Here is a 25,140-nt window from a genome sequence, read left to right as displayed (position 1 = left end):
CCGGACAGCAGCACCCGCTCGCCTCTCCTCGCTCCTAGGCACACTTCCACTGAAACAGGGCCTTCTGTGGGGGTCCTGTCCCGGTAACCCGGGTTAGTTCAGTTTAGATAGTCGGACTACCGGGTCTAACTTCCTTTATCCGAACAATAGCTCTAGTAATTCACTCCTGTAACGGTACTTTGGATTTGAAACGTACAAATACTCGATTACAGGTAAGAGTTAAACTTCCAGAGTCACCGCAGGCTGTTTAATAATCATAGTTTTGAATGTTTGTTGTTGTTGTTGTTTTAACAGCTAAACTGATTGTTCTGCTAAAGTTTTAAAACTACTTCATTTACTGCTGTGAGTGACTGTTTTATAGTCAGTATATGAACCTGTAGTTAACAACTGATTTCATTCTGAGTTCAAAATGGTCATTTTCTCATTATAAATTTTTATGTCAATTAAAATTTGTTGTTTTTATATTACATTAAATTACAAGTTTTAAAGGGTTATATGTGTTTTAAAAGGGCTGTAAACATATATGTATTAATTATGCATTAGTTAAATATGTGCACTTGGTTTTTAAACAGCCTGTGATATAATGAAATGCCTTATTTGTCTTTCTCACGCAATAGTCAAAACTCTTCACCTTCCTCTCATTTAAAAGCAGACAAATATGAAATTCACATTTTTAACCTATATTCAATCAAATATTTGATGTTTTGTTGGTAAAAAACAAACAAACAGAAACCTAAAATATTTCTATTATTATAACTTCAATTCAGCAACAGCTGTAATATGAATTAAAATGTTCTTTCATTTGTATAAGACTTTTTATGATTATCATCTTTCTTTCTGACCTGCTTTTAACTAAATGTGCTAAATGTGCTCATGTATTGTGTATATGTATAAAACAAACTCCCAAAATAAATCTACAGTCATAACTGAAAAGGTTTGGAGTATTATAGAATAATAAAAAAGCAGAAATACTTGAGCATAAGTACCTTAAAGTTGTTATGTATTATATGTTATGTTATTTTTCTTTGACGTTTTTGCTTGAAATAATAGTTTTAAAAACTTTTTAGAATCTGGAGCTTAAAATGTTTAGAAGAAGATCCTGTAAGTAGATTAGACAGAATTTTGTTGGCAGAAGGAGCTGATTAGTAAACAACTGTCATCAGCATAGAAATGAATAAAGCTGTTCCTATTCAATGATCATTTACTTCTGTTCTGGAAAGTCAAAGAATGAAAGTATATTGGGGAGAAGGATGGCATGCTGACTGTGGTGGAGGTGATGGGGAGCAGGTCAGAGCGTTTTTGGTTCGTCCTCAGGGGAACATGATGGGAACGCCTCCTTTAACCTCCTGTTTGCAGATGATGAGGTGACCTGCAAGCTGTCAGCAATGGAGGACCTGTGGACCGTGGCCGTGGCTGTTTTCCAGCTGTGGATATTTGTAGTTGTGTTCTTCATCACGCTGCCCGCCATGTTCGGCCTCTCTCTGGGTGTCACCAGCGTCTACATCCAGATCCTGGTTAAACTCCTTGAGGTAAGCTGTCCTCAGAGGAATTCATGTCTATGGTCAACATGTGTGTAAAGTTGTGCAATGAGCAGCAGCGGCAGAGTGGGGTCAGAGGTCATCTGTCCTAATAACATTGCAGTGGGCCACGATACGAATCCAGAGAGGACGCGAGGAGCAGCCCAGCGTACCCGCACCGCTGCCCAATGGTGAGTCTGCTCGCATCACAGCAGAAAACATTCAGTGTGTCAGTTAATCAATAAATAATGACTAATGATCAGACGTAGAAATACATCATCAGAGAAGTTTGATTATTCACATTTATGTAAAAACTACCGGACAGCAAAAGCTGTCAGATAAAAACTCATCGTCCTCAATAACAAATATAATAAAAACAGGAAAAATATTTTAAACAGGGAATAAAAAACATCAAAATAAAATTATGTATATGTCATGTATATATGTTTTATAATAACATTTTTATATAATTATATAAATCTAATTTTAAAAAGACACTTTAAATAAAGAAACTATAATATATATGTATATATACATAATATATATATACATATATTTATAATAAATGAGGTACAAAGCCGTTGGATATTGTCATAATCCGTGTCATAATAAAAATCAGAAATAATAATGTTTTTACAATAAATAATTTCTAATAACATTAGAATAATATTTGAAAAAACTAAAATTAGATTTTTAAGGCTTTAAACAGTGAATCGCTATGTTAAATGATCACATTTGGTCAAATTGAAACTGTATTTATTAAATAAACCAATAATCCCGTTGATCTCATGACTGATCAAACTTTTGTTCCGTTCTGATGTGGCGCACAAGACTTTAAAAGCAGAAAGAGATTCCTCTGTGCTGCTGCTTGGAGTTTCAGCTCCTGTTCCTGTTTGGATGTTTGGGCTGCGAGCACAGATCACGTGACGCTGTGCCCCGAGGGTGGGGGCTTCCTATTGGTCAGCTGCAGCATCTGATGTTGGGCTGTAGGTCAGGGAGAGAAGCACATGGCTCGTCTCAGGATGATGATGCAACAGCTGCTTACATAACGCTGGTCAAACAGAAGCCTGAGAAACTCAGACACACACACTAACACACACGTTAATAACAAACACAGGTACTGCTGCTTTGCTGCTGTGTCAGAGGTTTAACCCTTAACAGCCTGTAGGCCTCACAGATTTACTGCAAACTTTTTCTGAGGCACAAGATCAGAAAAAAAAATAGAAATAAATACAAGAACCTTTCACACAGAGTCAAACGTCCTTAAGGACAGGAAAGTGACCAACGTTTAAAAAAAAGGTCATTCAGGTCCCTCTGGGTTAATTCAAGGACAAAGACATGGAAACAGGAAGACACACAAACATGACAACAACAAAAAATATGAGACTCTAAACAACTACAGAGAGACACAAAACCACCACACAGAGAACAAAATGACCCCCAAAACAGATGAAAACACATAGCGACACAGAAACAATCACACTGGTTCTCAAAGAGTTGATGTTTTCAGTAGGAGAAACGTTTCATCATCATCCAAGTGACTTCTTCAGTCTCAGCTGACTGCAGGTTTCCCCAATCTTGTAAACAGTAAATTTGCCTGAAACCAGCCCACTGACGAACAATGTGAGGTCAGTTTCATGATCATTGTTATGACCATGAGTAGCATTTACAGAGAGTTGGGGAATGGCTGCAATGGTTAAGATTAAGGAACTGACCTCACAGCCCATTTTTCACCAGTGGTGCTAGTTTCAGTTAGTATGCACATGTACTGTTTATAAGATTGGGGAAACCTGCAGTCAGGTTCTGTTCAAAGGTTGGAAACCTGGAGTCAGCTGAGACTGAAGAAATCACTTGGATGATGATGAAATGTTTCTCCCACTGAAGAATCCAGATGAACAGAATCAACGATTGAGATTTGCTTACCTGGATGATTGATCATGCATCAAGACAGTCACACAGGCTTTTAAAAGAAAATCACAGAGACAGGAGGAGTTTGATAAAACATATGAAAATACATGATATATGCTCAAATAAAGACAGTGAGACTAAACGCGGTGCTGTTCTTTGTTCCTTCCTCTCTCGTCTCCACTGTGTCTTTGTTAAACTCTGGTCCTGCTGAACTCTTTCTGAAACTCTCTGATGACCCAGGGATCATCGAGCGAGCGGAGGGCTCGATGGAGGAGGAGATGGAGCAGTTGCGGCGTTCTCGGTCTCTGGAAGGCGGTGAGTTTGCTCTGAGTGACGCCTTGTATTTCTGCAAGAAGGGCCTGGAGAGCATCGTGGACGACCAGGTGACCCAGCGCTTCTCCTCTGAGGAGCTGGCCTCCTGGAACCTCCTGACCCGCACCAACCAGAACTTCCGCTACATCAGCCTCCGCCTCACCATCTTCTGGGGCATCGGCGTGTTCGTGCGCTATTGTGTCCTCTTCCCTCTCAGGTCAGTGTGTCACAGCTCGACCTCTCACCTACCCGGGGAGGCACTGATTTCAGCATCACTGGCCTTTGCAACAGGAACAGCAGCTCTCACAGCGGTGAAGCAATTCAGCCAGAGGCACGTTTCAGTGCTCTCAGGTCACTCCAGTGCTTACATCTTCTGCTTTTAACTAATAAACAGGAAGTGCTGCTCACTGTAACACATCACTGGTGAGAAAACAGATAATAGATGAGCAGTTAGCTGTAATTATCTCCAAACCATCATCACCGCAGTGCAGTCTGTACATGTGCAGTTTGTATGGTTACACCCATCATTCAGAAACCAGGTGACAGAGCTACTTTCTCTCTGAGGCCTTCTCAGTGAATAAAAGTGAGACAGTTCTGATCAGGGGGATTTTCACCTTCTCCTCCTCATGTCTCTGCAGGATTACTCTGGCCATCATCGGCCTCTCGTGGCTTGTGATTGGAACGACTCTAGTTGGATTTCTGCCTGAGAACAGGTATGGCGCTTCCACGGTTCACAGCTTTGGTGACTGCCTCGGCGAGGCACAGACTGAGCATGTGCATCTGTTTCAGTGTGAAGTACTGGCTGAGCGAAGTTGTCCACCTGACCTGCTACAGGATCTGTGCCCGGGCGCTGTCGGCCACCATCCGCTACCACAACAAGTCAGTCCACTTCATCGCTTCCTGTCAAGTGCTTCCTGTCGAGCACTTCCTGTCGATCTGAACACGTGTTTCTTTCTGCAGAGAGAACCGACCTCAGAAAGGAGGGATCTGCGTGGCTAATCACACCACGCCCATCGATGTGGTGATCCTGGCCAATGACGGCTGCTATGCCATGGTAAGTGTCATGCGTGCGTGGGTGTGTGTTTATGTGTGTGTGTCGGCGTGCCTTTGTGTGTTTGTACATGTGTGTGTGTTCTGTTGTCTTGATGCTATGTTGTCCTCAGGTGGGGCAGATTCATGGAGGTCTGATGGGGGTCATCCAGAGGTCGATGGTGAGGTCGTGCCCTCATGTTTGGTTTGAGAGGTCGGAGATGAAAGACCGCCACGCGGTGACCAGCAGGTGAGGCTGACTGTAAACGATTTCACCTGCCAGACAGAGTCAGACGTTTTTATTTCTGCTCCAAACCGTGATGGTGGAGATGCTCTGACATCAGTGACAGCTGGGTGCGGCCCGTATGATCACACATTTTTAGCACCGTGACCTTTAATTTGTTCCGTTGGCTCAGGAGGTAGTTCAGCGTGGCTCTGCCTGTCAGAGCCGGTGGATCAGGAGCCTGTGTGTATGTTTGTGCGTGTGTTTCATCCTCTGCCGAGCTGCTGATGATCAACTGTTGATGTTTACCTTGCTGTCTCCTCGGCGAGCTGCGGCCGTGTGGCGTAACGCTTTGATGAGTCAGCTGAATTGGTCCAGGGTCACTTCCTGTGAACTAAATGCTCACCACAGCCTCGAGCTCGAGGGTCACACTCAGGGTTTGTGACCACATTACAGTCAAACAGCGAGAGAATGGGAACATCTGTAATTACAGCTGTTTTGTGAAAGTGTTGATGCAGATGTGTTTGATGACTCACTGACGTGTGCTTCCTCTCTGCAGGCTCAGAGCTCACGTAGCAGCAAAGACCAAACTTCCCATCCTTATATTTCCTGAAGGTCAGCGTCACATGATGGTGGTGGTGATGATGATGATGATGGTGGTGGTAATGATAATCATGATTTGATGGCTGTATATTGTCTGTTTGTGTCTCTGTAACAGGAACTTGTATCAACAACACGTCGGTCATGATGTTTAAGAAGGGCAGCTTTGAGATCGGAGGAACGATCCATCCCGTCGCCATCAAGGTAGCAAAGCTGCACGATGATCGATTAGTCCAGAGAATGTTTTACCTGAGCCAATCAGCTTTGAGAACCTGACTCACCTTCACTCCCTTTGTGTCTCAGTACGACCCTCGCTTGGGTGATGCTTTCTGGAACAGCAGCAAGTACAACATGGTCAGCTATCTGCTGCGCACCATGACCAGTTGGGCCATCGTCGTCAATGTGTGGTACCTCCCACCCATGACCATACAGGTACGCCTCGGAGGTCAACGTCTCTAGAAACACCCCAGTGAGGGATCTGAAGTACGAGTGGGGAAATTAAACTATATTTTTGGCCTTTAACCTTTCACACACATACTGATTAATCCATCAGGGGTCACCCGTCACATGACCTCACAGGAAACAACAGGTAGAAAAGATCAGCTGATCGACGTTCTGCTTGTGACCAACAAACTTCCCACCAACGTTTACATCACCAAACGTCTGAGCATAAATCATTTGACACTAATATAGCAAACATTAACTGTTAACTGATGAGAAACGCACACACACACAATAATACTGAAAGGCCTCAAATAGAAACACAATAAAGACACAAAGTGCAAAGCGCATAGAAATTGTACTGTTTAGAAACCTATGCACAAGAGTTGCAAACAACAAAGTTATATACAACCATTTACCTAAAAATGCAGCCAGTGCCTCGGGCGTTTTTTCTATAACCCTCACAATAAGATGCCACACAAATGACTTGTGCCACTCCAAAAAATAGTTTCTGTCCACTATAAGACGAGGAGCACATCACATTTTTCCACCAATAGGAAAAGGTTTTTTTTCTTGTTTTGTTTGTTTTTCAGCAGCAAGTTATAACGAGCACTATCCTTAGAAAGTGTCTGTTGACCCCAGAGGGTTAACCCAATGAATTATTTTGTGTTTCATCCAGAGTTAGTCTGGACTTCCTGAAGGCCTGACGTCTGAAGGTTTGAGCGCTTTCCTTTGATTTTCAGTGATCTGCCCATGCTGTAATTCCCACTCTGACCTGATTGGGGCAGCATCTGCTTCACTGTGTCAGGAAGGCGACACTGTAACACCTGAGCATCATCATCATCGCCCTCCAGCGTCTCTTTTGATGGAGGGTGATGATGGTGATGACAGCTCTGCAGATGAAGACGAGGAGTTAAATGCTGTGCTGCTCGCCATTTGGGCTTTTAAAAGCAGTGTTACCGAAGCATAAACACACTCTCTCACACACGCACACACACACACACACACACACACACACACACACACACACACACACACACACACACACAGATTGTGAGAGTCATGTGATCACAGCTAACATGACCGCGGGGTGTTTTCAGGATGGAGAGGATGCAGTCCAGTTTGCCAACAGAGTGAAATCTGCCGTTGCTTGTCGGGGAGGACTGCTTGACCTGGCATGGTGAGTACTCAGATTACTCAGTACAGTTAAGTACATCTCACTTGAAGTTTGTATCTACATTACAACAGTTTAAAGATAGAAAACACTTTTTTAAATGATGAAATAACAACTTTGTTCTGAATCAAACACTGAACGTTAGATTTAGTTTGTTCGTCCCGGTTTGTAGGTGTCAGTCGTGGCGACGTCTGCTTTCACATACAGCGAGCTGAAGGATTTCACCTCAGCAGCAGGGACCATTTTCTCTCAGCCGAGCGAGCTCACAGAGAAAAGGGCTCATTTAAAGTGACGTGTCCGCACGACTCAATAAAACTAACAAGCAAATGATTACGCGCTGTAAATAATAAATTAATGAGTAGTTTTTTGTGTTTGAGTCCCGAAGTTATGACTATATGATATTTATAATCCATCACAGCATCAATTCTGTGTCGAAAACCATCTTTTACTGTTTTTCAATCTATTTCGAAGAAACTGCAAGATTGAGATTCTCAGTGAAAACTTCCTTCCTGATTTTTTTTTTCTCCATTTCAGGGACGGAAGCCTAAAGCGAGGGAAGGTGAAGGACGCGTATAAGGAAGAGCAGCAGAAGATGTACAGCAGGGTCATCGTCAGGCAGAACAGCATCAGTGCCACACACACCCGCAGAGACGATCAATCATGAACAATCAGTCACAGCAAAACTCGGTCATCTGATTTTAGACTTTACAGGACAGACCTGAATGCCACATCAGACTGTGGGTGCAGGACAGCATCTCCACCAGCAGGAGGCAGCATGACACAACACAATCACCCATCCAGCTGCTCATCTCCTCCTCTTCATCATCATCATCATCAGCTGCCAGGACTGAACTCTTCATCACACAGATGAGGATGATTTATCATCATCGCTGTGTCTGATTTTAACTTTTGTACAAACATCTGAACCAAACTGACACTTTTGCTCACTGTTTATTTCTCACATGGACGAAGAAATATTTCATCTGTGTGTCTACACACAACACACCATAAACCTCACACACACACACACACACACACACACACACACACACACACACACACACACACACACACAGATAAATAATCCACATTTTTCAACAAATCCCTTCTGCAGTAACAAGAAAAATAATAAAAGAATAAAAGAATCTAAACAGAGATCGACATAGTAAAGAAAGTAAACATTATTACAATATTACAACCTACCTATATATATATATAAAATAGTTTGTAAAATGAAAAGAAAGAAAAAGGCAGAGGGAAAACTAAACAAACATCAAACTTTTTTATGATTATTTTTATATTTGCCCACATCAGAGATGATGTAATGCAGGGTTGGGATGAGGTCCTCACTGAGGTGAGAGGTCAGTCTACCTTTTCTTTCTTTATTAAAATAATCAGAATATTTAGGATCCATGTAATTATTTTATTATTTGGAATAATACAAAAATGTTTTTAATTACAAACATAAATGACAAGACGTTTTGGGAGAAAAAAGATTTAAAGGTTACTGCAAAATGGACTCGAGTTCGAAGTATTCGGGTTACTTTACTCCAGTATTCCACATGTGTTAATATTTTGTCACCTGTTAGCGGAGGTTAAATGAGTCACGTGAGGCCGCGTCTGTACTTCAGAACCGACTCTGAGGTCCTCGCCTTGAGAGGGAGCCGGCAGGCGATGTGTTTACTGTGACGGCGCTTTAATAAAGAAAGCAGAGACTGTGAAATAACATGGAGTTATTCTTCCACACACGGACGGCTTACATTTCACAGCCTCTGTGCTCACGCCGAGGCCGCCGCCACCGCCTGGAATAACAATCCCACAGCTGGAATAGCCTGAACAGAAATGTTTGTTCTCCCCTAACAAGATTGTGAATTATTAATAGGATCTAAAGCCGATCCCATAACCCGATTGTTGAGGTGGGATTGTTGGCGAGCGCTGCTCCACCACCATTTACTGTGATGTATGTGTCTGCACATCTTTAGATCCAATTTAATGTGATTCAGATAGATTTCAGGGGGACATCATAAAAGGCATCGCGCTGACCCCGGCTGCTCGCTAACGCCCCCACGTACGCCCCGTCCCAATATGTTGATTCAATTTGCTCAGTTTTACGTTTACCCCGACTGATCCATACAAATGCAATGCAGGTACGCTGAGTAAATATGAATACATTTCCAAATTGAATCCAAGAGAGTGTATCGGGCGGCGGACATCATTTTAAATGACGCTGTGCTGGGAAGTGACCACTCACAGGGGTAAATGACTGTTCCCTCTAAGGCTCGCCATTAGCTCGAGTGTAATGCCTTTAAATACATCGTTCTGCCATCTGTTCTGTGCCGCCGCTCTGATGGATGTGATGCAGACGAGGTCCGGTCCAGCTCCCGGGGCCGATCGATTCCTGAAGCCGGACTCGCTCCGACCCCACTTTAACACATACGGTACGACACGCAGCCGGGAAAGGACGTCGGGATATCAGAGCCTCACATGGTATAAAAGAAATCATGGGAACAATATTCTCATGATTTCTGTGGAAAATAAAACGACAACTTCATTTTCTGAGGTTAACTATGAGAAAAGTAAACGTGTACATAGACGGAGAGTCTACTCATAACACAGTTATTTACATATTATTGGTACGTCATAGCATCATTAGGTATGAAAAACAGTTGCTGCACAGATCATTATAAGCAGAGGTAAAGTTACTGCTACTCACATCAGTAATGAGTATTTTCATTTTGGGGTTATTTATGCTTATTTTATATGGACACACTCAAATTACTGCACACAGTAGTATTTCTACATTTCACAGCATGACAAAACATGAAAAATGTGTTGCTTAACTATTAAAAACCATGTCAATAAACCAAATTTTAAAAAAAAATACAATGTAGAAAAATCAGTCGCGTAGTCCCTCCATGATGTTTTAATGAGGGCAGTTTGAACTTGGATGAGTCTCCCAAACTGATCCTGTGAGAAAACCCAGAACCCTCACCTGGATCAGGGACATCATCTGGTGAGACTAGGACTTCCCCGGCGAGGCCAGGGTTGGCTCACCCTGAACTAGCTGTAAGGATCGCCCTGCAGGGAAGGTGGAGTGGCCTATTTAGTGGGGAAGGAACATGTCTCCTCTGGAGTTGTCCACAGTGATGCTGGTCCCCTCCACCTTCACTCAGTGACAGGGACACCTGGAGGAGTGTGACTGGGTTAATTGTATTTTTCAGTATGATGGGGTCTTATTTGTGTGGTTGTTTTTGTGGGTTCACTAATTACTGATGTGTCGCTGTTGAAAATATTTTATGTCCGTGGTTATATTTCGTGTCTTCTTTTGGACACAGAGTCCCTTTAAAGATGTTTGGCCTTACTGCATGTTGTTTCTGTAAAATGTTCTTTTGCATCATTTGAAGTAATTTCTCAGGTTTAGTGCCATTTTGGGTCGTTTCTGTACCTCTGTGTGGCTGTTGTGTTGTTGTTGTGTCTGAGTGGTCATTATTAAAATGAAAGTGGGCCGAGAGCAGACCGTGACAGCTTCCTGTGAGTGTCGGCGTTGTCCATTAGGGGGAAATGTAAGACCGAGCCTCTGACGGCACCTCTCATTTGCATACTCTAATGAAACAGGCATTAATTGGTCAGAATCGATTTTTTTCTTGCTGCTGTGATTGAGCTACAATTGAGTCTGAAGTTCTTCAAGTGGATTGATTTGTGGTTAAATTCCAGCTTATTTAGTTTGGGAAATAATGATGTCGTCATGCGTTGATACGGCGGCCGTCCTCCTCGTCCAATCCCCTTCTCCGTGTTTGTTATGTGTACAATCTGCTGTGAGGCTTTGACGGCGCTCGCTGAGTGAGGAGGTGGAGTCGCATGAAAAATGTCCTCCGGCAGGGTACATGAAGGTGTGAAATTGCAGACTCCTCTTTGCCCTCGGCCTCATGCCTCAAAAGGTATTTCTTCTTTTATTGACAGTGTGGCTGAACCGCGGGCTGATGGCGGCCGCCGCGGAGCCCACATCCCCCTCTATCCTTGATTGCTTTTGTTTCCAGGTCACCTCCTATCTATTCCTGCAACTTTTCCAATTTCTCAGGGCTTGTTGTATGAAGACAGAAGGCGCTCGCTGGGAAACGCACATAAACCTCCGCAGAGCGCCGACACAAAGGAAACACTTCAAATCTTCCCACTTTCACGCTCAGCGGCGACGCTGGGCCCGTCGACTTCATCAAAGCAATAATCAAATAAATGCCGTGGTTCATTAATATGAAATTATCTTAGCATGAAGATTAATTGCATTAAACTTATGAACGTGTGTTTGCCGTGGATGGCGGCGGTGGAGATGATGGATGATGAGAGCGGCGTGATGAATGGAGAAAGCAGCGGAACTAAATTGAAAGTGTACTCATCCGTTCTTCCCTCACAACTAATGATAAATTGAGCGTGTCACGTCCAACAATACATGTCGAGGTTTAAACATGGCCGCCTGTTCCACACAGGCCAGGCTCCACGGCAGGTAGACGGAGGGGGACGTCCAGCTTCAGATCAGTTTCAGTCCTTTTCCACTTTGACTGCCTGCTTACAAACCGCCATCTTTATTTCCACTGATGAAGACACCACACTCCTGCACCATGTATGCTGTATGTCTTTTTAAAAAAACTGTTCTCCATCATGCTGTCATTTTTTCCATCATTTTAGGTCACTGGGTTTGTTTTTGGCTTATTTTTAAGTCTCTGAGGACATTTCAGAGACTTTGCATGTCTTTATGATCATTTAGTTTCTCTGCATCCCCATTTCTCTGCTTTTGGTCATTATTAGGGCTTTTCGATTCTGTTTGAGTGATTTAGTGTCTTTTCGTAGGCCTTTTAAATGTTAAAAATGGAATTTTCTTTAACGATTTTGAGCCTTTTAATTAATGTTTTTCATATTTTTGTAGTTGATTTGTATGCTTTGGGTAATTTTTAAGACCTTTTGGGTCTGTGCATGTTTTTGTAGTGATGTAGAACCTTTAGGATGCTTTTTTGCATCCTTTTGCCCTCATTTTACACTTTTTTGTGTGTGTGTGTTTTTTGTTTGTTTTTTTTTTGGGGGGGGGGGGGGGGGAGTGTCTACCTTTACTCATCGGTCCCTTTGAAGACCCTTTGTGTCTGTAATTGTTTTCTGTGTTTGGAACTTCTTAGTTTTTTCTTATTTTGTCTCTTTGTGGGATTTTTTCCTATAGTTTGGATCATTTTAGGCCTCGTTTGCTTGTGGATATTTTATTTGAACTGATGACATTACTGCTTCTCTAATTTAACAGAAAGCTCTTTTTTGCTTGACTAACCATGTGAATCACTAAAGTTACAGGTACTATCTGATAGTGAAAAAGTTCACATGGTTCATACCTCTCTGTGGAAGTCGATTCAAATAGGTTACTTTACCGTGGGTCGACTTCAGCTCTGCATTTTAATTCCTGGCTAGTTTTAAAGGATTCACAGTTCAAAATAATCGATCTTTATCTTATACTGAATCTCAGTGCAAACTTTCAGTTCATCCTAACCTGAAATGAGCTGTTTTAGCTCCTCCCTCTTAAACTGACTTTCTCCTGACTGGCTGCCCCTGGTAACTGTAAATGGGTGGGGCTTCTGTGCCTTGGGTGACCAAATTAGGGCTATTCGCTCTGTATGACATCATACAAATACAAAAGTAGAAAAAACTAGTGAAGTGTGTCAAAACTGTCATGTATTTAATTTCTTTCTAGTTTTCGCTTTTAAAGTATTGTTATATGATCAGCTCTGCAGCGCCCCCCTCAGGTGGCTCTGTTTCACCTGTATGAGCAAGTCTGACAAACATTTCTGGATCTTTTGTCCTCTGGTAATTCTGCATGTAACTCGACCTTAATCGCCCCCATTTTACTCTCCACTGATCAATAACTTTAATTATTTTTCCAAATAACTACCGGAAACATCTATAAGGATTGATTGCCTGAATATTTTTTGCTTTGCCTTGTTTAAAAACCCAAACGAGTGACAGGCAGCCAGAGTTACAGATGATCAAAGTCGAATTAAGACAGCGTCTGGCGCCGCTCCAGCTCGCAGCCTCTGTTGTAAATGATATTGCCATCTGTGAGATTACAACAGTTGGGGAATGAAGAAGAGGATCTCTATCAGTCTGCATTCGGCCCATTCGTATTACAGTAGCAGTCATATGACTGCTGCTGCACTCAGTCATTATCGACATTTTCTGTAAAGTTTTAGGCATTAAAATACTGTGTTACATCAGGTTTACCGTCTCACTTCAGATCTACTCCACAGGCAGCACAAAGCAAATCATTCAACTTTTGATGTTCCTTCAACTGACACATGAAAATCCATTTTAGTTGCCTTATTCAGCATTTACAGTCAGCTGTAAAAAGCTTCATGGGGTTAAGCAATAAGCAGAAAAAATACAACTCCACGTGTTTCTGAATGAACCTGACTCGTGAAGACTCCGTGGCAGTGTATTTGCTGACTTCCCAAAATGTGCAAAAAAAAAGCAAGTTAGACACAAAATGCACTGACCAAAAAAATTACACAAACCCCCTAAAGTAAACCAAACACTCAAAAAACAAACCCAACAAACTGAAACATGTGCCAGTGCAACAAAAAGGCAAACAGAAATCACCAAAAAATGATCAGAAACCAAACGGGGAAAGAAGAAAGGAAACAAAAATGAAAATGACTCAAACATTAAAAAAAGCAGAAGGACAGAAACTGTGAAGAATGTCTGTACCTGTCAGTCAGGTAAGGTCTTTCTGACCTCTGTAAACATGTCGCTGCTGAGGTCATCACTCATTTTAGGTCATACATATGAAAATCTACATTTTAAATCTCATTCATGCCACTTATTAGTAATTAACCAATGAGTAAGCAGTTTAACAGTCAGACCCGCCCCTTCCTGTAACAGTCAAATATTCATTGGTCTCTGAATATGTTGGCGTTCAGACACTGAATGCCTGAACATCTCGCTTGTTTTTAAGATTTTAAAACTCTTCTAGAAGCTGTCTCTGCACTCAGCACCTCCAGGGAATCATCTGGAGCATTAATCAGTTTCAGTGGTCATAAAAACAGAGTGCACAGGATTACTAATCACATGTGATTAAAACAGTTAAACATTTTTGATTTTGCCCCAAATAAAGTCATAAAAAGCTTCTTCCCTCTAGAAGTTACAGTTCCACCTCCAACTTCGCACTGTTCGTTTTAGTGTCTCGCCTGTAACCTTTTTTAGACATTTAAATTTTTTCATATATTTTTGTTATTTAAACCATATCCCCTGATTTTACTGGTTCAGGCCATCTGAGGTCAAATTATGTTAGGTGAGCTTAAAAAAGTCCAGCATGGACAGAAACAGAGGAAAACAAACATGAAACATCAGTCATTGCCCCCCACGTGTTTAAACATTTTTTTTATAATGCAATAATTTCAGGATATTTAATAGAGGTGCACAGAAACGGGGACTAGTCTCTGAATGTTGGTAGGAGGAGACTTTTATTTCCGAGCAGCTGCCCGTCCCACATGCTGACACGAGCCCTTAAAGTTTACCCACGAATTTCTGCAATGTGAGGACTAAAAGAAAAAGAGCCAAATTTGTTCCTTCTCTGATACTCTGAGCACCTGTACCTTACATATTTATAATAGTTTCCCCTTGTTTCATTAAATAAAGTTGCTTTCTAGAATGAGTGGGCTGGCTGTGAGGGAGTGTTTTTCAGGTTTGACTGATTTCATACACAGAAAATGTGATGATGACACTGAACATGGTGACTTCTCACAGAAACAACCTTCAAAGAAAATCACGCTGCTCCATTTTTATCCCAACTTCATATTTGGCACGTCCACACCGACTGTCATCCATCACGGCTCGCACTTCCTGATCACGTCTCCGGGGGAACGAGGTTCATCTCCCCCTCTTCCACCAACCAGAAAAAAAGGCAACCTCACCAAGTCTCCAATCTCCCTCCGAGCAGCAGCAGCGATGCAGAGCGGGGGGAAAAAATCAGCCGGCACGCTCTGCAACTTCTCTGCAAAATGAATACTTTTTAATTTGGCTGCCTGGGATGGCCCCGGGCCCCCGGACAATGTTGATGGATGATGTTTTAATGCTGCTGAATGTTATTTTTACTGAACAGGGAAAACTATAAATTTTTACTTCATTGGCAATGATTGTGCCCCATGCATAAAGAAGCACGGCGGCGGCAGCACCCATGAATAATCGCCCCTCGCAGCAGATGTTACTCTGCAGAAACCAATTCCTCGGATAAGATTTGCACAAGATTAATTGTCTACAGCTGTTTCATGGCCCGCTGCAATCTTAATACATTTATGATAAGTTTAAAAGCTGAGCAGAGGCAGCGCAGCCTCCCGAGCGAGGCCGCTTTATTCTTACATCTGGATTCATATCCTCCGTCGGATTCATCATTAGCCTTTATGCTCGGCGACGGCGGCGGCAACGAGACCGGCCATCATTACCGCGCCACGTGCAACACTGTCTCTTTCTTCTTCCTCCTATTTTCATCTCTCCCGCTTCTCAGTGACTGAATTATTCAGATATGTGCAAATGAGTTGTTTTCATTTTTCCCTGCCTGAAGTGGAAATTGAAAGTGACCCGGCGTGACCCCCATCTATTACTCAAGCTAAATTGCAGTGAATGTGCGGTGCGGCTCATTGTGGCACCGCTGTTCTTTGTTAAGCGGCGAGCTGTGACCCCGCACCGCTTGCAGCTTTAGCAGCGGCAGCTCGTTACGACCCACACGCTCCTTGCCGCTTTAGAGCGCCATTTAAATATTCTGCGCAGAACAAAGGCAATCATGTCAGGAGCGTGGGGCCGGGTCAGGGGCCGCTGCCGCAGGACACTAGTTTAAGGTGAGTTTGTGAGGAGACGCTTCAAAGTTCCCGACCCACCGGCAAACGCTCGGGAGGCCATTTAACCCTCCCTCTTGCTCATTGTGTGCTTTTCATCCTGCCTCAGATCATTTAACTCCGCGGAGCTGCTTTCTCTGTGCGGCACAGCGGCAACGGATCGTCCATTATTTATGACGTGAAGCAGCTCAGCGATTGAAAGAAGCAGAGGAGCTCAGGAACTAACTGTAAAATCAATATGCACACAAAATAAATGCTTTATAACACACGCTAATGTGGCTGTAATCACATCTAAGATCTTTCATATACATATTTAATATCCCGGCTGGTTTTTACTTTATTATTACATTTAAATACATGATCCACAGGAGGACGTTTAGCTGCTAGCTAACATGTTAACACTGCTCTCCTTACAAGTATGCTTCATAAACTACATGTTACGTGTTTTTGATCAGTATAGAGCAGGGGTGTCAAACTCAAATACACAGTGGGCCAAAATTCAAAACTGGAACAAAGTCGCGGGCTAACATTAATATTTATTGAAATATATTTATTCCTCCAGATATGAGAATGAATCTTTTCTTATGGACTCAAACACGTTTTGCTGAAAAACTGAATATGGAACAAGCAAAGCTTAATACTAAACAATATATATATTAGCTGTATAATACCAGTAGGCCAGCTCTGATAGTAATTTGGTATGGCTTCGCGGGCCAAATGTAAGTAGGCTGCAGGCCAAATTTGGCCCGCGGGCCAGAGTTTGACACCTATGGTATAGAGGGACAACACCACAACAAACAAAAAAGCATTTCTTCATGAAAAACAAGAATTTGTTGAATTATACACACTCACATATATATGTATATAAACTTTAAAGCTTCAGTTTTGGGTGCTGCAATGCTTTTTCAGAGTTTCACTCACCAACTGGAGCTCAGATTTCTTGGACGGGTTGTTAGTACTTTGCTAGCCCAGCAGACAGTTAGCAGCTACAGTCCTGTGTGAAAGAGGCCACGCCCCTAACAATACAAACTTCCAGCCAATTTAAACAGGTGAGCTATGAACCCACCGTCCCCAGAATTATGAAAGATTAAAACATTTTGTGCTTTGAGAATTGCTTTTGTATCTGACAGCATGTAAAATCTTCACATGATTTACCAAAGTAAATTTAAACAAGTAGATAATAAGGTGTCATGCAGGGTGAAATTATCAACCAGTTTTCAAATCAGGCCGTAAACATGTATATTTCTGCGTTGTCTCTGACATATTTTAGCCTGCAGATGTGTATTATTTGTAATTTTTTGCCTCCATCATAGCCTGATGCAAACTGACGTCCATGACCACGTGCGAAGCCAGTATTTCCGTCTTGCCCTCCTGACGTCCAGCCTTTCTGTGCTTCTGTGAGAGAAGGTCTGAGAGCTGCGCGGAGCCTTGCAGCCTCCCAGATTTATTTCAGCCGAGCAGCCCGGGGCGGTGCCGCCGGCGTTACGATGACCCCATACATCACGCCTCGTGTGAGCACATATTAAGTGCTTTTCTCATCATCCCCCCGCCCATTAAAAGTAAATAATCCGTTAAGGAGCGGTCCAATTCCTCATACGTGACAGGTATCTGTTTGTACAGAGCCAGGAAGGTGTGCGAGGAGAGTGAGGAGGAGGAGGAGGAGGAGCGATGGCGTGAGAGGACTCTGATTACCTCGCTATAGCTGCTAAAGTCAGATGTACGCCCGCTGTGTGACCCCGGCGTTTAAATAAAGCTGCAAAGAATGGAAGCGTATGAGAAGTTAGATTCACTGCCGCTGTGTGCACACAGTATAAAAAGGTAGACGCTCGGCGTTCACTTCATTAACGCACATTTCCTAATGAGCGCGAGCTCAGGGAAACCAATCAGTAATTAAGTCCCGCCATCACATGAGAATAAATTAAAATGCTTTCATGTTTTTGCATATTCATGATGCCGAATTCATTCTGCAGCTTCCATATAAATCATGCAAATTTATGAAGTGAACGTTTGGTTTTATTACAGCGAATTATGTCATGTTCGATATCTGAGGTGTCGCAGGAGGGAGGTAAAGGCCGCGCTCATGGTGCTTAGTCTAGATTATTTATGACCACTTCCTGTCAGCCTGCGCACAGCTGTGAGTGTGTGTGTGTGTGTGTGATCAGGATATTGATGACACAGTCTCTTCATGTCCACTCTCACCGCGACGCTTCGATCACGTCGGGTTACAAACTGTATTTGTCTCCCTCATCAGCTCCATTAGAAACATCAGCAAGTCACATGTTCTGTTGTTTTACAAGGAAAGAGCATTTTCATTTTCTTATAGTCAAAACATTTCCTGGAATTTTAAAGGGTTTATCATAACCCAAATAAAGATGAATCGATCTGGAAAATAATACGAACTTATAGCTTTGAGTTGATTGATATTAATCTAAATCAGACTGAATCACTTCAGCTTAATTTAAAGGAAAACTTACTTGTTTGCTGGACATCGTTCTGTTTCTGTTTCAAATGCTTTTATTCATTTCTACTTTCCATGAAAATCAGTTGATAAAAAAGGTTTATCATCTTTGATTTCACTTTTAAATCCATTTTTACTCCATCAGCGCATCATCAATCTCCTACTTTTTATTAACTTTAAACAGAAATTTGTTTTTGAAAGCAAAAATGTTTCCTCCATCATAACAAATGTGTTGTTTTTGTTTTATAAGTCACCAGTGTGTTCATTATGTTTAAAGTTTGCATTATTAAGGGCGTGGCCTCTTTGACTGACAGGTGGCTGTAGCTTCTAGCTGTCTGCTAGCTTCACCTGAACTGGACCTGTTGGAGCCGTTTGTATTTTTATTGACATCATCGGACCAACAATATGGCTGCTGTGAGGTTAACCATGGTTTTGGCAAGTGAAATTATAGGATTATTTAGATGTCATTTGACAGGTATTTAAATATTGTCACTCTCTCAGAGACCTATATGGCAGCAGCCAAAACACTGAAATTAAGGCTCCAACACCTAAAATATTAAAAAGAAGCCAACAGTTTCTACTCTTCCTTTCCTATTATTCAAATCCATGTCCACAAAAACAAATGAATATTTTAAATTCCTTAAGTATTAACAAAGCGTTCGGGAGAAGGTGTTTCCTGCCCCTTTATCTTCATTGTAAAATATTCTTTTGCATATTTGACGGTTTTGTTGGATGAAATACGGCGCCTCTTTGTGCAAAGCACCTCCTCGATAAGTAATATATGAAGCATTTAAACGATGCCATTTATTTGCCATTTGGTGTTATTAATATTCATGATCAATCATCAGCAATGAGGCACCAAAGAGCCACAGGTTCAGTGTTTTATGATGGTTATTAATGACGACCCCAGCGCTTACTTCTCCCTCTCACACAGCTCTGAGCTCTTAATATCAAAAGTATTAATTCCCACAGTATTCCATTATTAATATCCTGGATGGAGATAAAAAGCAATATTAATGTAAGGCCAACATAAAGACAGGGTCATTATTTAAGTCCTGTCATCGTTTGTCTTATTTAAATACCACCGTGATAAGGCTTTATTTTCATTTAAATAAAGACATTAATTTCTTTAACGCTGACTAATCAAAGCAATATTTTGCGGTTTAACTGAAAACCTTGTTAGATCGGTCGTAAATCTTTCTAGAAATTACCGGTTATGGATCACCCATGATTACGGTCATATTGCGTTTCTTAACTTGTGTTGTCAGAGCACAAAAATGGAGCCGAGCGCCGCTGTGAGTAAAGACCTGTAAAGACAATTCCCTCAAGTGTCTTTGAAACATGGGGTCAGGCTTAGCTTAAACTCGTCTGTCAGCTCACAAAGCTTTAGAGGAAATCGCAATATTTACCAACAGCATGTTCAGTAATATCTGGCTTACGTATTTAGATTTTAAGCTGCACATCAATGATGATTGCAGAGAATATATGACATTTAATTTATAAATACATTGCAGTCGGTCTATGTAAAGGCCGTTACACCGCTGGCCTTTGCCTTTACTAGTCGAAGCTTTGTCCTTGTTTCAGGAATCAGTGGGGCAGTTTGAGCTCCTGTTGGCAGAGGTGGAACACACCTGAGGAGGCAGAAGAATCCCTTCAGAGCACCCTCTGACCCGTAGCAGCAGCTAGCCTTGAGGTCACACTGGATCATTTATCGATTCCATATCGTTGGTTATTCAGTACCAGTGGACACTTTGAGCTGTGATAGCACTTGTTCCCAGTAGTCAGCTCTGTAAACCCTAAGCTTGGTTTGAAAAAATAAATGCAACAAATGTGTCCAGTGAAATGGGTTTTTCTCTGTATGTATTATTGTAGGGTCTACCTTACAATATAAAGCATCTTGAGGTGACTGTTGTTGTGAATTGGCGCTTTATAAATAAAATTGAATTGAAATTGCACAGTCGGTGCAAAAGAAAAAAATTTTAATGCACAAAATATTCACACAGATTTTACACGTCTGCGGTCTAAAGGGCTGAAGACTGCGCTAATGAGCGCAACTCGTCTGCGATGCGTCTCTACAATGGGGGGTTGCACTCAGCATATTCACATCACACTATTCCAGTGTTCTCTCATTTTTGCTATGTAACTTTGCACTGTCCACTTTCTGCTGTGACAAAAAAATTTCCCACGTGTGGGACTAATAAAGGTTATCTTATCTTATCTTATCTTATCTTATATAGTAGTCTTGCTGTATTCCTGTATAACAGCCAGGTCGTCATTTTGCAGTTAAATTGCTGTCCTGCAGCCGCTATGTCATTATTTATTTAGAAATTTATGAGTCACATCAGTAAGGTCCCGGCTGGACTTTGGTTGTAAGGGTGTGAATTTCTGTGCATTCAGACAGCAGCAGAGCTGTGCTTTGTGCAGATTACTCAGTTAATCGCCGTATTACCACAAACAGATTGCATTTAATTGCCAACCTGAGCACATTCAGTCACAGACTGATAGCAGACTGTGTCAATGCCTTCCTGGCACACCGCTGTCGTGTTTCAGTCAGCCTTGTTGTCGTGCTGATGCTCAGGTATACAGGAGGTATGCTCAATGCTGAAATGATGACAGTGGGTCACTTTCTAGTCACAAGTGTCAGAATTAATGATGGCTTTGAGGGTGTTAAACAGTAAGATAAGCACCTGACAGCAGCTGCTGTGAAGCTGAATGAAGATGAAACGAGTCTTTGTTCCAGGTAGGACAGATGATGATACCTGTGGCTCTTGGAGGTTGGAGTAAACAGCGTTTCATGGCTGAGGACACGGAGCTGCAGCACTTGTTGATGGAGGGAGGTGGGGGATAAATCACTAGATTATTCTGGGGCCGTGCACTCGGAAAATGAGAAGAGGGCCTCAGCCAGCGCACACCCAGCTGCCTTCTGATCATCCTTTTAATAACGTGTAATATTGTGGCAGGAGATTTCTGCCAGGATGGAGTTGATTGATGGGCTCTCCGATGAGACATTACAAGTGCAAGGTAGATTGACCAAACATCTAAACATACAAATTATTAAAAAAGGAGGGGTTAGCCTCTGCACCCAGGGAGGAAAGTGAATAACCTCTAGTTAAGATGATCCCATTTTCCAAGTGCAATTTATAGTCTATTGACTGGAGAAACTGTCTTTTCAGATATGCGGAAATTGTCTTACATCGCAGATGAGATCTGCTGCTTGACACCGGATTTGGGGGCCAGGGCGACAGCAAATATCACATTAGCTGCCCGGGAGCCGGAGAGATGATATCAGACTGTGTTTCAGCTCTGGACAAACACAACCACATATCATCTCATCTCCCAAACAACCTCATCTGCCTCCCACTGGAGGAGCCCGAGCACTCGTGTCCAAGCCAAACAATCCTCCCACTGCAACACAGTGTGGCGAGGGAAGATGTCGGGGTGGTGCACGGCAAACCCGAGAGAAAAATTCTCTTTTCTGTGAAACCTGGTTTATTCCCATCATTTAAATCTGCTCCATGCAGCTGTATTAAACCATGTTCAACAACTCGAGGCCTTGCTCGTGTGTGTTTTAAACCATGACCACACTTGTTACCAAATGCAGTGATCTGATTGGTCAGATCTGTTTATTCACATGCGGAAAATCCCACAAATCAAACTTGATTTAAAAAAAAAACCCAAAATGTGAATTTGTGGCAAATGCAAAAATGAAATGGCTACATGTGAACAGCTACATTTAGAATACACAATTCCAAAAATATATTTTAAAGTATGAAATATTTGCTTGAATTTTACACATCCAGTGTGTAAAGGCTTCTGTGGGTCACACTCACAACCCTGTTTGTGAGGGGCATCCAATCAGAAGAAGGTTTTAAAGGAGGAGGAGCTTGTTTCAGGATGTGGCTGAACCGAGATCCAGTTTAAAATAAAGACAAATTATTTTGAACTGTGGATCATGCAAAGCTACTTCAGAAGTTCACCTTCAGGAGCTACATCCAGTGCAAACGGGACAGCATCCTGTTTGCAGGTTACTCTGGATTGACTGGTGCATAGTAACACCTGTTCACCTGCAATCACCATTTTATCTGCTCACATAAATGTAAGAAAAGCAGCCTAACACGAACAATCCAGATGTTATCATATTTGTGAAAGCTGTTATGTTTTTAAGATCTGTATCTCTACTAGACACAACATTCTTTCTACCAAATATGAATGTTTGTTTTCATAGAAAATGTCACACATTCATATTTACTGCCTTATCACCCTGCATGTTGTGATTCATCGCCCGGTGCATACATCTTGTGCAGGTGTTTAGAAAAAAGCTGGCGGTGGACATGTTTGGAGGTTTTTCCTGGATGGTCCGGTATTGATTGTCTCACATACAAAACAACCGATTCTTCACAGTCAGACAATCCCAATGATTAGAGGGAGAGGCCGAGATGAGGCTTTTTGTTGGAGAGTTTACACTCAAGTGGCGTTTCTCATTACCTCTCAGCTGGGGATGTTTTGACAGGGAGGGATCCTTCGCTTGCCACTCAAGTCTATCAATGTCAGCAGCAGGGCTCAGCCACACACCCATATATTTGGATTAAACAGTCAGAGTCATTACAGCGAATGTTATTGACCTTTTAAGATACAACTTTAATAGCTTTTCTCTCCCCTCTCTGTCTGTCACGGTGTGAAACGACACAGGCTGCCGTGCTGATGAAGTCCCCCTCAGGGTTTGCCTGGAATTGGAATCAAATACTTTAGATCCCCTCTTCCTCGTAGGTAATGCCACCGGCTTTGTGGCAGAGAAAGGAGAAATTAAAGGAAAAGCACACAATGAGAATGAGGAGCAGGCGATCAGGATTACTAGAAAGGACACTCATTTTCCAGTGGCCAGCCAAGCTAGACAAAGCCTGAGTGTGGGAACGAGGCCGTGATTTTAGACTCCCACAGCAAGGGTCCCCTGCGATGAATAAAAACAGATCATCAACAAACAATCAAATCAAGAAACAGAGCGAAGGCTTTAAAAATGCCGGTAATATTTGAATGCATTTATAAAATACATCGACTGTTACTGTGTCAATAAAACCCAAACCATTAACTTTTCAAAATAACTGAATTCCCAGCCGTAGTATAATGGTGTTTTTTCAGACAGCACAATAAAAACCTAGATGTAGCTAATAATGTAGCATCTGTGTAATTTGGATACTCAACAACTAGTCAGTTGGGTTAAAACACTAAAAGCTACTCAAACTTTTTGATTAAGGTTATTTGACAAAAGCTCAAAAGTAGTGAAAAGTGCTACAATTTATTCGGTCAGCATTAGCGGTTAAAATCTAATCAGTTAGGTTAAAGTGCTAACCAGCGCTCAGTTAGCTTTAGGTGGCAAAAGATTAAACTTAGATAAAACTGATGAAAACATTCGATTTGAGTTAGGCGCTAAAATTAGTCGGTCAAATTAAAGAGCTAAAAGGTACTCGGTTCATTTAACTTTTTACTTCAGCCAGTAAAAACTAGTTAGTTGGGGTAAAGCTACTAAAAATTGTTTGGTTAAGATTTAGAACTGAAAGCTACTTGGTTACCTTTATGCCATAAAAGGTAGTTGGTCAGGTTAAAGTGCTAAAAACAATTGCAAACAGTTTGATTTGCATTAAGTGCTAAAAGCTTTTTGGTTAAGTGTAAATTCTAAAAAGTATTTGGTTCGGTTTAGCCACTATAAACTGTTACGTTGAAGAGCTCCTCTTTTAGGCTGTAAAAAGTACTAGGGTCAGGGTTAGCTCCCCAAAGCTAGTCAGTTATTTTAATAAAGCATTAACAGCTAGTCCTTTGCTTTAGCTGTTAAAAATGAGTCAGGTTGAAATGCTAAAAAGCTACTCAGTCAGGGTCCGGCTAAAAAGAGTTCAATTTTATCTACAAAGGATTAATCACAACAACAGTTTCCTCAGACTCTACAATAATGCAGAGAAAACAATCAGTAAAGATTTATGTTTTATAATGTGTTTGGACTTCATGAAAGTAACGTATAGATATTCTTCTCCTGATTTTTAAAATGTTTTTATTTGAATGTATTTGTAGTGCCGGCAGTAAATGGACCCTTTGTCTCCAGGTGTGTTCGGCTGCAGGTTAATATCCTGCCCTGTCTCTGCTCCTATTTATCATCTCAGGTGTGTTTAAGTGCTACAATATGTGATGGAGGATGGCTCACATGTATTGACAACAGCCATTTGTAAATCACAGCACAGCGCCGGGTCACAACATAATCCTTCTCTCACTTTATATAAGAGGAAGATAATGCGATGGAACTTTTCTAAACTCGTAACCTTTTATCGCGGCCGCCCTCCTCGCTCTCTCTCACCTGTCCAGATATTGTTTCTGAGCTCGTATACCTGCTCCGCCGCTGCAGCCATGTCGTGTTATTCACTGTCTGCAGCCATCAGCCTTTTCCAATCTCACCATCAGGGAAGTCACAGCTCTTTGTACAAGTGCCTTCAGTAATTGAATTTGCTGCAGAAATAGCAGCCTGGAAAATTTCATTTTCGCTCCCAGCGGGTGTGTGTGTGTGTATGTGTGTGTGTTAAATGCAGTGGCGCCCGAGGCTCATCCCCTCCTTCCTAACTGATCTGCTCTGTCTTCCATTT

The 25,140-nt window shown here is 42.0% G+C and overlaps 1 protein-coding gene across 1 annotated transcript; it reads left to right on the top strand.

Moving 5' to 3' along the window:
• Positions 1-71: 71 nt before the first annotated feature.
• On the top strand, positions 72-8,930 carry gpat3 (glycerol-3-phosphate acyltransferase 3). The gene is made up of 13 exons (XM_026174672.2): positions 72-212; positions 1,357-1,529; positions 1,642-1,708; positions 3,666-3,954; positions 4,376-4,450; positions 4,527-4,616; positions 4,698-4,791; positions 4,901-5,016; positions 5,549-5,604; positions 5,708-5,793; positions 5,893-6,021; positions 7,131-7,210; positions 7,739-8,930. The coding sequence occupies exons 2-13, from the start codon at positions 1,386-1,388 to the stop codon at positions 7,866-7,868; spliced, it is 1,356 nt and encodes a 451-aa protein (XP_026030457.1). The 5' UTR covers positions 72-212; positions 1,357-1,385; the 3' UTR covers positions 7,869-8,930.
• The last annotated feature ends 16,210 nt before the right edge of the window (positions 8,931-25,140 follow it).

The sequence above is a fragment of the Astatotilapia calliptera genome, chromosome 7 (assembly GCF_964374335.1).
Source record: "Astatotilapia calliptera chromosome 7, fAstCal68.1, whole genome shotgun sequence".
Taxonomy (NCBI): Eukaryota; Metazoa; Chordata; class Actinopteri; order Cichliformes; family Cichlidae; genus Astatotilapia; species Astatotilapia calliptera.
This window is presented reverse-complemented; position numbering and strand designations above follow the sequence as displayed.

Bases quoted from the DNA above. Each gene is read 5' to 3' on its own strand.
- gpat3 (XM_026174672.2), top strand. From the start codon at position 1,386: ATGGAGGACCTGTGGACCGTGGCCGTGGCTGTTTTCCAGCTGTGGATA. The intron at 4,617-4,697 runs GTCAGTCCACTT...TTCTTTCTGCAG, and splicing joins ACCATCCGCTACCACAACAA to AGAGAACCGACCTCAGAAAG. The intron at 6,022-7,130 runs GTACGCCTCGGA...GGGTGTTTTCAG, and splicing joins TCCCACCCATGACCATACAG to GATGGAGAGGATGCAGTCCA.